Raw genomic sequence first — 13103 nt, forward strand, 5'->3', positions numbered from 1 at the left:
CTCTTGCCTTAGCCTCCCAAGTAGCTGGGACTACAGGCGCCTGCCATAATACCTGGCTATTTTTTTGTTATAGTTGTCATTGTTGTTTAGCAAGCCCAGGCCGGGTTTGAACCCCTCCTGTGTATGTGGCTAGCACCCTAACTGCTGAGCTATGAGCACTGAGCCTTCATTTTCTTTCTTTCTTTCTTTCTTTTTTTTTTTTGTAGCCATGGCATCACACAGCTCACAGCAACCTCCAACTCCTGGGCTGAGGTGATTCTCTTGCCTCAGCCTCCCAAGTAGCTGGGACTACAGGCGCCTGGCACAACGCCTGGCTATTTTTTTGTTGCAGTTTGGCCAGGGCCAGGTTTGAACCCACCACCATCGGAATATGGGGCTGGCACCCTACTCACTCACTGAGCCACAGGCGCCACCCATGAACCTTCATTTTCTTAATGGTCTTTTGCAGCACAAATTTTGATGAAATCCAATTTATTGAATTCTTTTTATGTTTTGTACCCCATCTAAGAAATCTTTGCCTAATTCAGGCTCACAACGTTTTTCTGCTATATTTTCTTTCTAAAAAGTTTTATGGTTTTAGCTCCTACATTTAAGTCAGTAATACATTTTGAGTAAATTTTTGTGCATGATGTCTCAAAATATAATTTTATGTATAAATAAGCCAGTTATCTCAGCACCATTTATTGAAAAGACTGTTCTTTCCACCATTGGATTGTCTTGACTTCTTTGTTGAAAATTCATTGACCATAAATGTAAGGATTTATTTCTAGACTCTTATGTTCAGTTTAATTTGCCCATTTTTATACCTCAGAACATTTTGAAACCAGGTAGTTTAAGTCCTGCAAGTTTTTATCAAAACTCTTTTTGACTATTGTGGATCCCTTACAGGATTTTATAGGGATTACACGGAAACTCTTAATCAACTTCGAGAGAATTACCATCTTAACATTTGGTCTTCCAGTCCATGAACATGGAATGTCTGTTTTTCTCTCAGCAGTGTTTTATAGTTTCAGTGTACAAATCTTTATACTGCCTTTGGAAATTATTCCTAAGCATTGTTTTTGATGCTATTGTCAATAAGATTATTTTCTGAATTTCATCTTTATGCTTTCTCTTTGCTAGTGTACAGAAATACAATTGAATTTGCATGTTGATCTTGTAACCTGTGACTTTGTTAAATATTTATTAAATCTAGTCTTTTTAAAATGGATTCCTCATATAAGATCTGCTACTTGTGAATAAAGACAGTTTTAATCTTTTCTTTCAACTCTGCAAGCCTTCAGCATTTATTTAGCCATCAGCACCACCAGTGTAATGGTGAGAAGTAACAAGAATAGACGCTTGGGTCTTGTTCCAGCTTAGGAGAAAAAGCATTAGATCTTGCACCATGAAGTTATGTAAGGTTTTTCATAGATGCTCTTTCTCACATTGAAATTTCTATTCATAGTTTGCTGAAGTTTTATCTGGAATTAGTATTGCCATGTGGGTTTTGTCCTTTGTTAAGATGGTATTTTACCTCAATTGATTTTTTGGATGGTAAACTGTGCACTTCTGGGACAAATCTCACCCTGGTCAGTGTATACTTTTTTTGTTAAACTGGATTTAGTTTCCTAAATTTTCTTTTTAAGATACAGAGTCCTGTTCTATTGCCCAGGCAAGTGGCTGTCCACAGGTGTGATCATGGCATACTACATCCTTGAACTGCAGGGCTCAAAAGATCCTCCTGCCTCAGCCCCCTATGTGGCTGGGACTGCAGGCACATGCCACCACGCCCAGTTCAGTTTCTCATATTTACTAAGGATTTTTGTGTCTACGTTCTTAAGGGTTATAGGTCAGTAGGGTTTTTTTGTGGTATCTTTGTTTGGCTTTGGTATTAGGATAATATTGGTCTCATAGAATGAATTGGAAAGTGTTCTGTTTTCTGAAAAAGTTTATGAAGGAGTGGTATTACTTCTTTAAATATTTGACAGAGCATTCACCAGAGTTTTCTCAGACTGAGCTTTTCTTTGTAGGAAGTTTTTAATGACTATTTTAATTTCTTTACTTGTTATAGGTCTATTCAGATTTTTTCTTTCTTTCCAAGTCAATTTTGATAAATTTGTCTTTCTAGGACTTTGTTCATTTTACCTAAGTTTGTTTCTCCTTTATTGCTTTCTTGTCTGTTATACTATTTTAACATCATTGATTTTAGATAGATTTTTTTTTAAACTTCGGTAAAAAGAAAAAAACGCACACATGAGTACTATGCACATGTAGCCCAGCTCCAGGTAGAAGAACTTTCTGAGCCCAGGAGTTTGAGAACAGCCTGGGCAACATAGGCTGTCTCTTGAAACAAAACATGTAAACTTCATCATCTAAAACAGCAGTTCTCAACCTGTGGGTCCCGATCCCGTTGGGGGTCGAATGACCCTTTCACAGGGGTTGCCTAAATACATCTTGCATATCAGATATTTATATTACGATTAGTAATAGTAGCAAAGTTACAGTTACAAAGTAGCAATGAAAATAATTTTATGGTTGGGGGTCACCAGGACATGAGGAACTGTATTAAAGGGTCGCGGCATTAGGAAGGTTGAGAACCACTGATCTAAAGCTTTTTCTTTCCAAGGTATACTGAGATTTAACCTTTTTTTTTTTTTTTGAGACAGAGTCTCACTATGTCACCTTCAATAGAGTGTTGTGGCATCAGAGCTCACAGCAATCTCAAACTCTTGGGCTTAAGCGATTCTTCTGCCTCAGCCTCCCAAATAGCTGGCTTTGTTTTTTTAATAGTAGCCATCCTAACAAATGTGAAGTCACATCTCTTTGTGGTTTTTATTAGCATTTCCGTAATGGTAGTGTTGTGGAACATCGGTTTTTGTTTTTTGTTTGTTTTTTTTTTTGAGACAGAGCCTAAAGCTGTCCCCTTGGGTAGAGTGCAATGGCTTCACTGCTCACAGCAACCTCCAACTCCTGGGGCTCAAGCGAGTCTCCTGCCTCCACCTCCCAAGTAGCTGGGACCACAGGCGCCTACCACAACGCCCGGCTATTTTTTTTTGGTTGCAGCCATTATTGTTGTTTGGCGGGTCTGGGCTGGATTCGAACCCACCACCTTAGGTGTATGTGGCTGGCGCCTTAGCTGCTTGAGCCACAGGCGCCGAGCCTGAACATCATTTTATATGCTTATTGGCCAGTTGTATATCATCTCTGTAGAAATGTCTAAGTTCTTTGCCCCCCCCCCTTTTTTTTGAGTCAAGAGTCTCAAGCTATTGCCCTGGGTAGAGTGCTGTGGCATCATAGCTCACAGCAACCTCCAACTAGGGCTCAAGTGATCCTCTTGCCTCAGTTTTTCTATTTTTAGTAGGGACAGGGGGTCTTGCTTTTGCTCAGGCTGATCTTGAACTTGTGAGCTCGAACAATCTGCCAGATTCAGCCTCCCAGGGTGCTAGGATTACAGGAGTTAGCCACCACATCTGGCTTCTTTGCCCATTTTTTAAGTTATTTGTTTCGTTGTTGAGTTGTAGTTCTTTATATATTCTGGATATTGACTCTTATCAGACAGGATTTGCATTTACTATATGTTTTTAAGTCATTTTTTTAGTGGTTCTAGGGATTATCATAGGAATTAATCTATTTAAGATTAATACTAAATTCTGGCAATGTATAGAAACTTGGTTCTATTGTACTCCATGTTTCTCCCTCTTTATTTGTGTGTGAGTCTTAGAAACCCCAAATACAATGGTATAATTATTGTTTTACGCAATCTTATGTTTTAGTGAAGTTAAAGATAACTCCTAGTTTTTATACTTACCCATGTGTTTACCTTTTCCTAGCACCTTTTCATTTCTTTTTGTAAACTGGAATTACCAACTGGATTAATTTCTCCTGTGTGGATGTGTGGAGAATTTGTCAAGATTCCCCTGTGACTGTCTCAATCACCATTTCTGTTAAATTTATGGCAAGGCTTCTGGTCTATTGCTTGAACCAATGAGTAGCACAGTTTCAGGCTCTCTGAGCCATTGGTCCTCTCTGCACGTTTGCTACTGAGGTTACACTTCTCCCAGGATCCCAGATTAGAATCTTTCTAGAGCTGGTAGCGGTCTTAAGGATTTTCTTTCCGCCCTTTCCTTTCCAAGACTCCAGAAAGCATTTGAGCTATGAAGCCTCACTATGAGGGTGGCCAGACTCAGATCAGCTTCTGACTCAGTATGCTGCTTTTGACGGCACTTCCACTTAGCGTGATGTCACTCCATGCCTGGGGATGGTGTTTTGACCCTGCCCTCACCAGGGGGTGGCTCTCCAGCAACCTTGTGGGGAAGGTGTGCCTGAGTGATGGCAGGTCCCAGGAAGGGACAGGGTATGGAGAAACCTGACACGTATGGGGCATTTCCTACCAATGCCCAACACTTGGTAAAACTTAATGTCATTAATTTTTCAAAAAGCCCCATTGAGGTCCCTGTTATTATTATCTACATCTCACCAGTTAGAGATCAGGCTTATTCCAAAGTCTCTGCTTTTTAAGCAGGTAGGAAAGGACCTATTAGCATGGGCAGGAAGGTTTTCCCTAATTCTGAGCCTGGACTTTTATAATGCCGCTCCTCACCCCTAGTCTTTCCTGCTTTGTCTAGAAGGCTAGTCACTGAATCCAGATGTTTGGGATCAGACTAGCATTCGGCCCCCTCGTATGTCCCATCTCTTCACAGTTCCTTGTGGGCTGAAACCACTTTGTGGTGCCAGGTACTTAAGTGAGGCGGCTCCTTATCACCCTGCCCCTCCAGCAACCACAGGGGGTCCTGTTTTTTGGAAGAGCTTGCTCACCAAAATACTGCATTTACGAAAATGTCCTATTACCAGCACCTCTTGTTACCAACCCCCGATTAGAGCTTCTGGCTAGCATGAGTAGCCAGTGCTACACTTCTGGGTTTGCAAAGCTCTAGTCAGGACAAAGACACAGCCCAGTGAGCCTTTGTTGCCTGAGGAACACCCACTGTTATTTCTGGGCCTCCTGTCTTGGGTGGGCCATCCAGTTCAGAGACTCCATACATGATGGAGCTGAGCGTAGACCCAGATGTCTATCCTTAGTGTATCAGAACACTCTTAGCTTCCTGTGTCCTGGGAAAGGGGATTCTAAGGACTGTGAGCTCAGGGCTTCAAAGGCCTTAGAAGCAGTTTCCCCTTTCCTCTGGCCTTTCTTGTCCCTATCCCAAACTCATTCTCTTATGGGGAGCCACCCCTATTAGCTCTCAGCAGGTAGAATTGTTTCTATCCTGAAAAACCTAACAGAATCTCAGGAACTGACTCTTAGTAGGGGCCCCAGAGTGTGACAGCCTTGCAGACTTTACCTTGATGCAGCAGTAAGACTGGGCAGGCCTTGGCCAGCTTCTTACTACATCCTGTCTGTCCTCGCACCAGGTCAGGAGATGATGGGTGCTGCAGAGCCACAGATGGGCTCACCCCACTCTGAGCCCCACTCCCAGCTGAACATGGAATGAGATGAGGTGGCCAGGCATGGATTGAAATGACAAACTGTGACTCTTCTACAAATGTGGAGGTTTATTTCAACAAAATGTGAAAAGAGTGCATTTGAAGCTCCTTGCTCATTGGGGTGTGTGTCCATCGTATTCTCTCTGAGACAAGTGAAGGCTGCTTTGTGAACAAAGTGAACAGATAATGTGGCAGTCTCAGCTCAAGCAAGACTTGGTCTACATCATTTATACTCCTCCTGCCTCAGTAACCTTGCATGTGTAATGGGCTGTGGGAACATCAGAGCACTCACGTTCTGTGGCTCTTCCTGATTTCTCCATGTGAAGAATCCCTGTCCAGGGTAAGGCCTAGCGTGCAGAGCTCTGGGGCTGGGGGAGTAGGCATCACGGGCTGTGGGGAGGAAACCCCCTCGCTGTGTCATCCTTTGGTGGGGAGAGGGGAGGCACACAAGTGCAACACACCCTGCCTCTGCAGAAATGCCATGACAGGCCTCCTGGAAATGCAGGACTGTGTACCACCTGTGGGTATAGGTGGGATTTGGTTTAGTGCATAAACATGTAGTGAAATAATCTGGTCAAAATGAATCTAATTCTTTCTTACTAGGTAGGCAAATAACCAGCAACAGTGGACCTGTCTTCTTGGACTGAGAACTTTGAAGGTGCCAAATACCACCTCTTGCCAGGGCAGACTAGTGGAGGCTCTGACCCCTGGGGGTAGCCAGCTCCAGGTCCAACCAGCTCATCTGCACAAACAGTTCCTGCAGAAAGGGGGGAGGTGGAGCTAACTTTCATGTGTGAACTGAAGGGTTAAGGCTCAAAACTGCAGTGGGTACAAACGTCCGTGCCACTGCTTCCGCAATGCCTTAGCAATTTCCTCCTTGGTCATCAGCGACAAATGCAATTAGTTGCACTGTGGGAACCGGATGCTACTCCAGCCCTGATCACCTGCCACTCTTGCTTTAGCAACACCAACCGGGGACTCAGTATGCTCTTTTCTTGAATAAACTGGTTGTCGAAAATAAGCTCTCTCCACCTTGCCTGAGGAGGCCCTGCTGCTGGCCGAGAGGGACCAGGAAGCCTGAAGACAGCAGCACCATGACTGAGTTGTAGAGAATCTTAAGGTCACGTGGATTCTGTTTCCTGGAAGCCTCCACTCTGGGAAGGCCAGTTCCTGGTGCTGACAGCAGAGCTGTCACCAGGGTCCTCTCAGCAGCTACAGGGAGACCTGCTGCATCTGTGCATATTCTGGGAAGAAGACCCCAAGAGAGTAGGAATGTCAACTGCTAGGAGGGTCGCCCTGGAAAGAGGGAGGAGCGACACCATAGGCACTAGTAATTTCTTGAAACGATCAAAGCTCCAGGCTTTGTAGTAACAACATCTCAAGTCCTAAAAAGAGAGACCACCTCGCCCCCTCTCCACGTGGCATGAGAAACCAGTTTCTACCAGTAAAAAGAAGGGCTGTTCACTCTGGCTGCAGCACTGCTAGGGCCTCTCACACATGGGCTGTGCAGCTCTCAGCAGTGCCTAGGAGGCTAGAGGTAGAACAACCATCTTTCCCTCCATCCCACCCCAGGCTGAGTCCCACTAAATCAAGAACAAGAGCTTGTTCTGTTTTCTTTCTTTGCTTCTTGGATCATGGTTTTGCCCTCATCTTTTGAGTTCCCACGGAGCTTGCAGTAGATTTCATGCTCTGATTTTCTTCATAAATAGGTAGCTGGGTGTGAAACTGGGAATCACCTCTCCTTTCTCTCCAGTGCCCAGTGTGCATCAGGCTGAGTGTCAGGGTAATGAACAATGGACTTGAGGCTTCCTCTTCTCCCAAGACCTCAGCCCCTGCCCTCCTCTGCTGCCTGTGGCTGCGGCTCATGGGGCCAGGGCTGAGTGGGGCTGCTGACTGCCTGGCAGCTCCTCGCATGTCCCGTACTGGGGCCAAGAGACTGCCAGGACAAGAGGGGCAGCCCTACTGTGGGGCAGTAAGACCTCATGGTACGTGCTTGTACCTTTCATTGCCTTCTCAGTCTTGTGCAGGGAGAGAGGATGGTAGCCGCAGCCAGGGTAATAAATACTGAACGAGACAGGTGTGACTGGTGGGCTGGAGGGGGCTTTGTGATCCTGTACCCCAGGATGTCATGCACAACCTGAAACAGTCAAGGGGAAGCAAATTACCACTTTGACTCCAGTGCTAGGTCTGCTGTGCCTTCATTAGAGCGGTTTCAGTTGAAAAGGCAGGTCTAGCCCTTTTTACCAGAGCCAGGGCAGGGATGGGCAGGAAGCTGTTCCTACGTGGAGGGGGAATCCATCGTGGAGAGGATCCGTATGACCTCTGCTCTCTGAGTGGGGGAGATGTGCTGCGTCATGTGGACGATGGAATCCATGGCAACCTCTGGATTGGCCTGGACCAAGCTGGAGAGGAAGATCAGAGATGGTGAAGAAAAGGGTGGCAGAAGTGTCTAAATCAGGGCTGAAGAACTGTCCAGTAAAGAGGCTAGCACAGGCCACTGCAGACACTTAGGTCACTGCCTCGCTTGATTTGTTCTCCTACATTAAAAATGGCTCCAGCAGCCAAAGTAGTACAAGATAAATAAACCTGAAACATTTCTCTAAGTTGGAAAGGAATTTTTAAAAACCCTGAAAACAAAGACTGTTGAGACAGGCATGACATAGATAGCAGAGCTGCATGAAAGGAATAAATTAGGGAAAAACAGAAATTTGTTAGTCTATACTGATAATGGATATATACATGAATCAGGAGGAGGACTTTTGTTTATAAGAGGGCATAAATGGGGCTCAGTGCCTGTAGCTCAGCAGCTAGGGTGCCAGCCACATACACCGGAGCTGGAGGGTTTGAATCCAGCCCAGGCCTGCCAAACAGCAATGACAACTCCAACTAAAAAAAAAAAGCCAGGTGTTGTGGCAGGCACCTATAGTCCCAGCTACTGAGGAGGCTGAGGCAAGAGGATCACTTAAGCCCAAGAGTTTGAGGTTGCCGTGACACCATGGCAAGTTATTGAGGGCAACAAAGTGAGACTGTCTCAAAAAGAAAAAAAGGGCATGAGTGGAGGGCATGCTGGAGTTGGAAGGTTATCTCATTTTGCCAACCTCATCATAAAGATTACATCAGGCAGGAATCACCAAGGGGCACTGAATCTCGGGAGCAAGACTTTTGCATGGACATGGGAGAAAATCAGTTATTATACATTAAATAACACCAGAGGGCAGGTGACCATTGTTTGCCACCAGATGTACCCTGGGAGGGCCGCAAGCAGGAGGAATGCAACATTCTGGTCAGAATGCAGAACCTGAATTAATCATGGGGAAATAGCAGGTAAAATTTAAAAAGCACGTTCTTACTATGGTTAGAAAAAGGAAAAACTGCACATACGAGTGTGTGTGGGGAGAGCATACCCACAGATGGTGAGCAAGTGGAGTGAGATGACAGGTTAGCTGGGTACTGGTGTAGACAGGGGCTGCTTTATGCTACTTTTAGTTTTATAACTTGTAAGTGGCATGTTTCCAAATAAAGCTTTATAAAAATGCCTGTGTCCCCAGCCCCTACCCCAGGGAGAAGACTGAAACCTCTAGAACAGTGGTTCTCAACCTTCCTAATGCCACGACCCTTTAATATAGTTCCTCATGTTGTGGTGACCCCCAACCATAAAATTATTTTCGTTGCCACTTCATAACTGTAATTTTGCTACTGTTATGAACTGTAAATATCTGATATGCAGGTTATATTTAGGTGACCCTTGTGAAAGGGTCATTTGACCCCCAACGGGGTTGCAACCCACAGGTTGAAAACTGCTGCGCTAGAAGAATACAGCAGCCCCATAGTCAGCTCTCCTCCCAGAGCGAACAGTGGGCACAATGAACTAAGCCCGCATCAAGCTGAGATTACTAAGGACCCTGGGGAGCAGTAGCTGAGAAAGAATTGTGCATCAGGGGTGTGTTTATATCTGTGGGTCAACCACAGCAGTCTCCGACAACAAGAGACTGCAGCAATTGTGAGATGCCATCAGCTCGTGATTTGTTCTGGAACTTTTTATTCCAGAAATCAGCCTCACTTTTCTAGGGGCTCCCTGCCACTGGCCTCACCTGCGGATCTGCTTGAGGACGTAGTCTCTGCTGATACACTTGATGTTTTCCTCTATGACTGAGCGAACACCATCTTCCTCTGTCAGCTGTTTCTCTAGCCATTCCACAAGATCCTTGTTATTGTCCCAGACATAGGCCTGCAGATAGATGACTCCTTGTTAGACACCAGGGGTCAGGCCAGGCCTGGACACCCTGACCAATATCTGAAAAGCTTACTCCCAAAGCTTGCTTGACGTCAGAATGGTCACAGTTCTCCCTTACTGGAAACAGGGCTTCTCCCCTCCTGCCCTTCTGTGGACACAAGATGCACATCTGAGGCCCCCACTCAGGATCTCCTGAGGGCACCAGTGTGCCTGCACTGACACTGTCCTGTCAGACTCTGGGCCTCTGCCTGTCCACAAAGGCTAAGAGAATTCAGTAACTTGACAGATCTGAGAGATAAAGTTAAAAGCCCAAATTACTTTAGTAAAGTGTGATTGAAAGGAAAAGGCGGTTGATTGGTGCTTTGCTTTCAGAGGAACTGAGCTAATTCCTCAAGCTTAATTTTCTAGTCCCACCAAAGCCTGGTAGGTGAGGTCCAGGGCTGTGTCTCCACTTGTGGAATTCCACCACCTTTCAGTGAAGTATGGACGGAGGACTGATGTGATGGAAGTCTTGTCACTAGGGTAGAGCCACCAGGTCAGAAACCTACCTCCCATTTTATCATCTATAAGAATTTTCAAAGGGGTTATGATATCTGTAACCCTGAAAGTCTCAACAACCCCTCTTGCCTTTTTTCAAGATCATTTAGCTGAGTATTTCCTAGGTAGTTGACTACATAATAATTCAGGAGTGTGTTAGAAGCCTAATAGCCTTCTCCTTGCTCTCTTCTCCTCTCATTTTCTTTACAAATCATTTAGGAATCGTTTTGTTAATGGTTTCCGGAAAACCAAGTACCACCATTAGGGCTCATTCATATTTATGTCATTTTGTTTGGGTAATTAAACACAAAGCTCCTCATTTAAAGGTGCGCTATCCTTCTGTGTTATCACTAACGAAGTCAAAGTCAGAATGACAATGAGTTTGGTGCTGTAATTTAATAGGTGGGTGCGTTAGGGACTCTCTGAGGCTTTGAGGCTAGAGATGTGGCTGTAGGAAACCTGTGTACAAGCAATGGCACAAAAGCCCCAGCTGTTAACTACAGGCCTGCAAAGGCGCAGAGGAAATGTTTTCATCACACCCAGAGATAACAAGCAGTAAGAAACGGCACAGAGCTGTTTTCTAACTTTCTATTTCATGCCTTTAAAAATAATGGTTTCCTTTCAGACTCTCTCACCTCCCACCCCTAAGGAACAGGCCAGTTAGCTGTGACTGGTTATTATATGTCATTTCATTGACTTCTACATTTCCAAAAATTCTTAAGGAATCCTTTACATTTGAAGGATTAAGGATCAACAATGTACCTTTTCTAGCTTGCTCTTTCTTTTTCTGGTTCCAAATTCACCCAGTTGTATGGTGGTAGTGATTTTTTTTTTTTTTTTGGTCTCAAATTCCTGTCACATTAAGATCCCCTGTGCCCGGCTCTGTCTGTAATCTCTGATTAGAAGATGAGCTCTTCTTTAGTTAGGGTGGTGTGTGCAAACCTAAGGAAGCCCTAGGACCTGTGCCTAGGTGAGGGCTGCTGGCATCCCTTAAGGCTAAAAGACAGGAAAGTGTTTTGCTCTCCCCAAAAGGATGTGCCACATGAACCCCTATGAAGAGGGTCGCACTGAGCTCCCCATGTGTGATGAATGCCCCTTGACTCTTAACCACCTACATTTTGACATTTCCATTTCCATCATTGGTAATTTGTATTTCTACTCCATGGTTTGAGGACTTCTACACATTCTCCTACTTGTGAAGACTGGGGGTGGGGTAAAGAAAAAAAAATAATACAATGAATGCTTCTTGGATTTCAGAATGGAAAAAAAAAACCCTAAGATTTTTTGATGTACTCAAAAATCCCAAAGCCTTTAGTTTAGGAGAATATTTAATACTCTTATTAATCATTTTTAATCCGTTTGCTTTTAATTAAGAAACAGCATGATGCTTTCCTATCAACATATGCCAGGGAGCAGATTAATTGTGGCTTAAGATAACTCTCCTTGATTGGTGTAATGTATTAGCTAACGAGATGCCTGCTTCTAACGACACTCAGACACCACACTGGAAAGCCAGCTACCCTCCAGAGAAAACCCTTCTGCCCTCGCCTCCTGCAGCCAGAGTATCCTAGGTGTTTAAATTAAACATTTCAAAAAGTTCCCAGACAGGATTAGAGCAATACATTCCAAGTTTTACAGTTGCTTAAACTATGGGCCCCATTTGTATATAAACAATCTGCTGTTTACTCAGAGTACAACAGCTGGGTGACAAGCACCATGCCAGAGCCCTGGTAAGGTGGGGATTACGGTCCAGGGAGGCAAAGGGGTCACAAGTCCTAACCAACTGCATTTTTAGCAAGAATAAACAAACTTATATGCTCACAGTGCTACTGGTTTTTCTCAGCAAACCTGGGAAGGTTAGTATAATTTGTTCCGTTCTACTGGATTAAAGTCTATAATTTCTCCTTAAAACAGATGTAAGACTCATTGTTCCAGCCATCCAGAAGGATAGGTCAACCCTATTCTCAGGTAAAACATCATTAATATTTCCCTCCTTAAAATTATGAAAATGTTGGGTATAGTAGCTCACACCTATAATCCCAGCTATTTGGGAGACTGAGGCAGGAGGCTCACTGGAGGCCAGGAGTTTAAAACCAGCCTGGACAACACAGTGAAATCCTGTCTATTTTTATTTTTTAGACCGAATTTCACTTTGTCACCCCTGGTAGAATGCTATGGCATCATAGTTCACAGCAACCTCAAATTCATGGGCTCAAGAGATCTTGCCTCAGCCTCCTGAATAGATAGGACTATAGGAGCTTGGCATAACATCCAGATATTTTCTAGAGTCAAGGTCTTGTTCTTGCTCAGGCTGGTCTCAACTCCTAAGATCAGGCAATCCATCGACCTGAGCTTCCCACATGCTAGGATTATAGGTGTGAGCCACCATGCCCACCTTGACCCTGTCTCTTCAAAAGAGAAAGAAAGGGGTGGGGGATGAAAATGTGGCTGATCATGCCCAATATTCCAGTTTGGATTCTGAACAAGTATGACATGCTGGGTTGCTAACCTCATGACAGGCTGGGACCATATGCCATGTGTTTGACATTCATATCAAAACATTTTAATACCAATAAAATATCAATAATTAAACATCACACCGATGGCCTGCCCTACTATAAATGTTCAACCGACACTTTCTCTCTGCATCAGTGGATAAGTATCTCAGGCACTACTCAGCCTTCCTAATTGTATGTAGTAATTAGTCTATCTTACAAAATCTAAATGACCTGTTTGAAAGTTTCATTTCTAACATATTGGATAGCTGTTAAACCTTCCTTAGACAATGGTTCAGCTGGGCCAGGGAGTGACTGGAGGGCACAGCCCGATGAATGTGAGCCCTGATTAACATGCCCTAAATTAACTCACC

The 13103-nt window shown here is 44.3% G+C and overlaps 1 protein-coding gene across 2 annotated transcripts in view; it reads right to left on the reverse strand.

The window, feature by feature from the left end:
• Nucleotides 1–5510: 5510 nt before the first annotated feature.
• The window catches only part of ACACA (acetyl-CoA carboxylase alpha), a 271062-nt gene continuing 263469 nt past the window's right edge, over nucleotides 5511–13103 (reverse strand). The window contains exons 55-56 of one of the 2 annotated variants that reach the window (XM_003795612.3): nucleotides 9555–9691; nucleotides 5511–7865 (exon numbers count right to left, since the gene is read on the reverse strand). In XM_003795612.3, coding sequence (XP_003795660.1) covers nucleotides 7742–7865; nucleotides 9555–9691 — 261 coding nt within the window. In that variant the 3' untranslated portion in view covers nucleotides 5511–7741. The remainder of the gene's footprint in view (nucleotides 7866–9554; nucleotides 9692–13103) is intronic. The other variant, XM_023516625.1, reaches the window with a different exon arrangement.

This window comes from Otolemur garnettii, unplaced genomic scaffold, assembly GCF_000181295.1.
Source record: "Otolemur garnettii isolate 467f Iridium unplaced genomic scaffold, OtoGar3 scaffold00094, whole genome shotgun sequence".
NCBI lineage: Eukaryota > Metazoa > Chordata > Mammalia > Primates > Galagidae > Otolemur > Otolemur garnettii.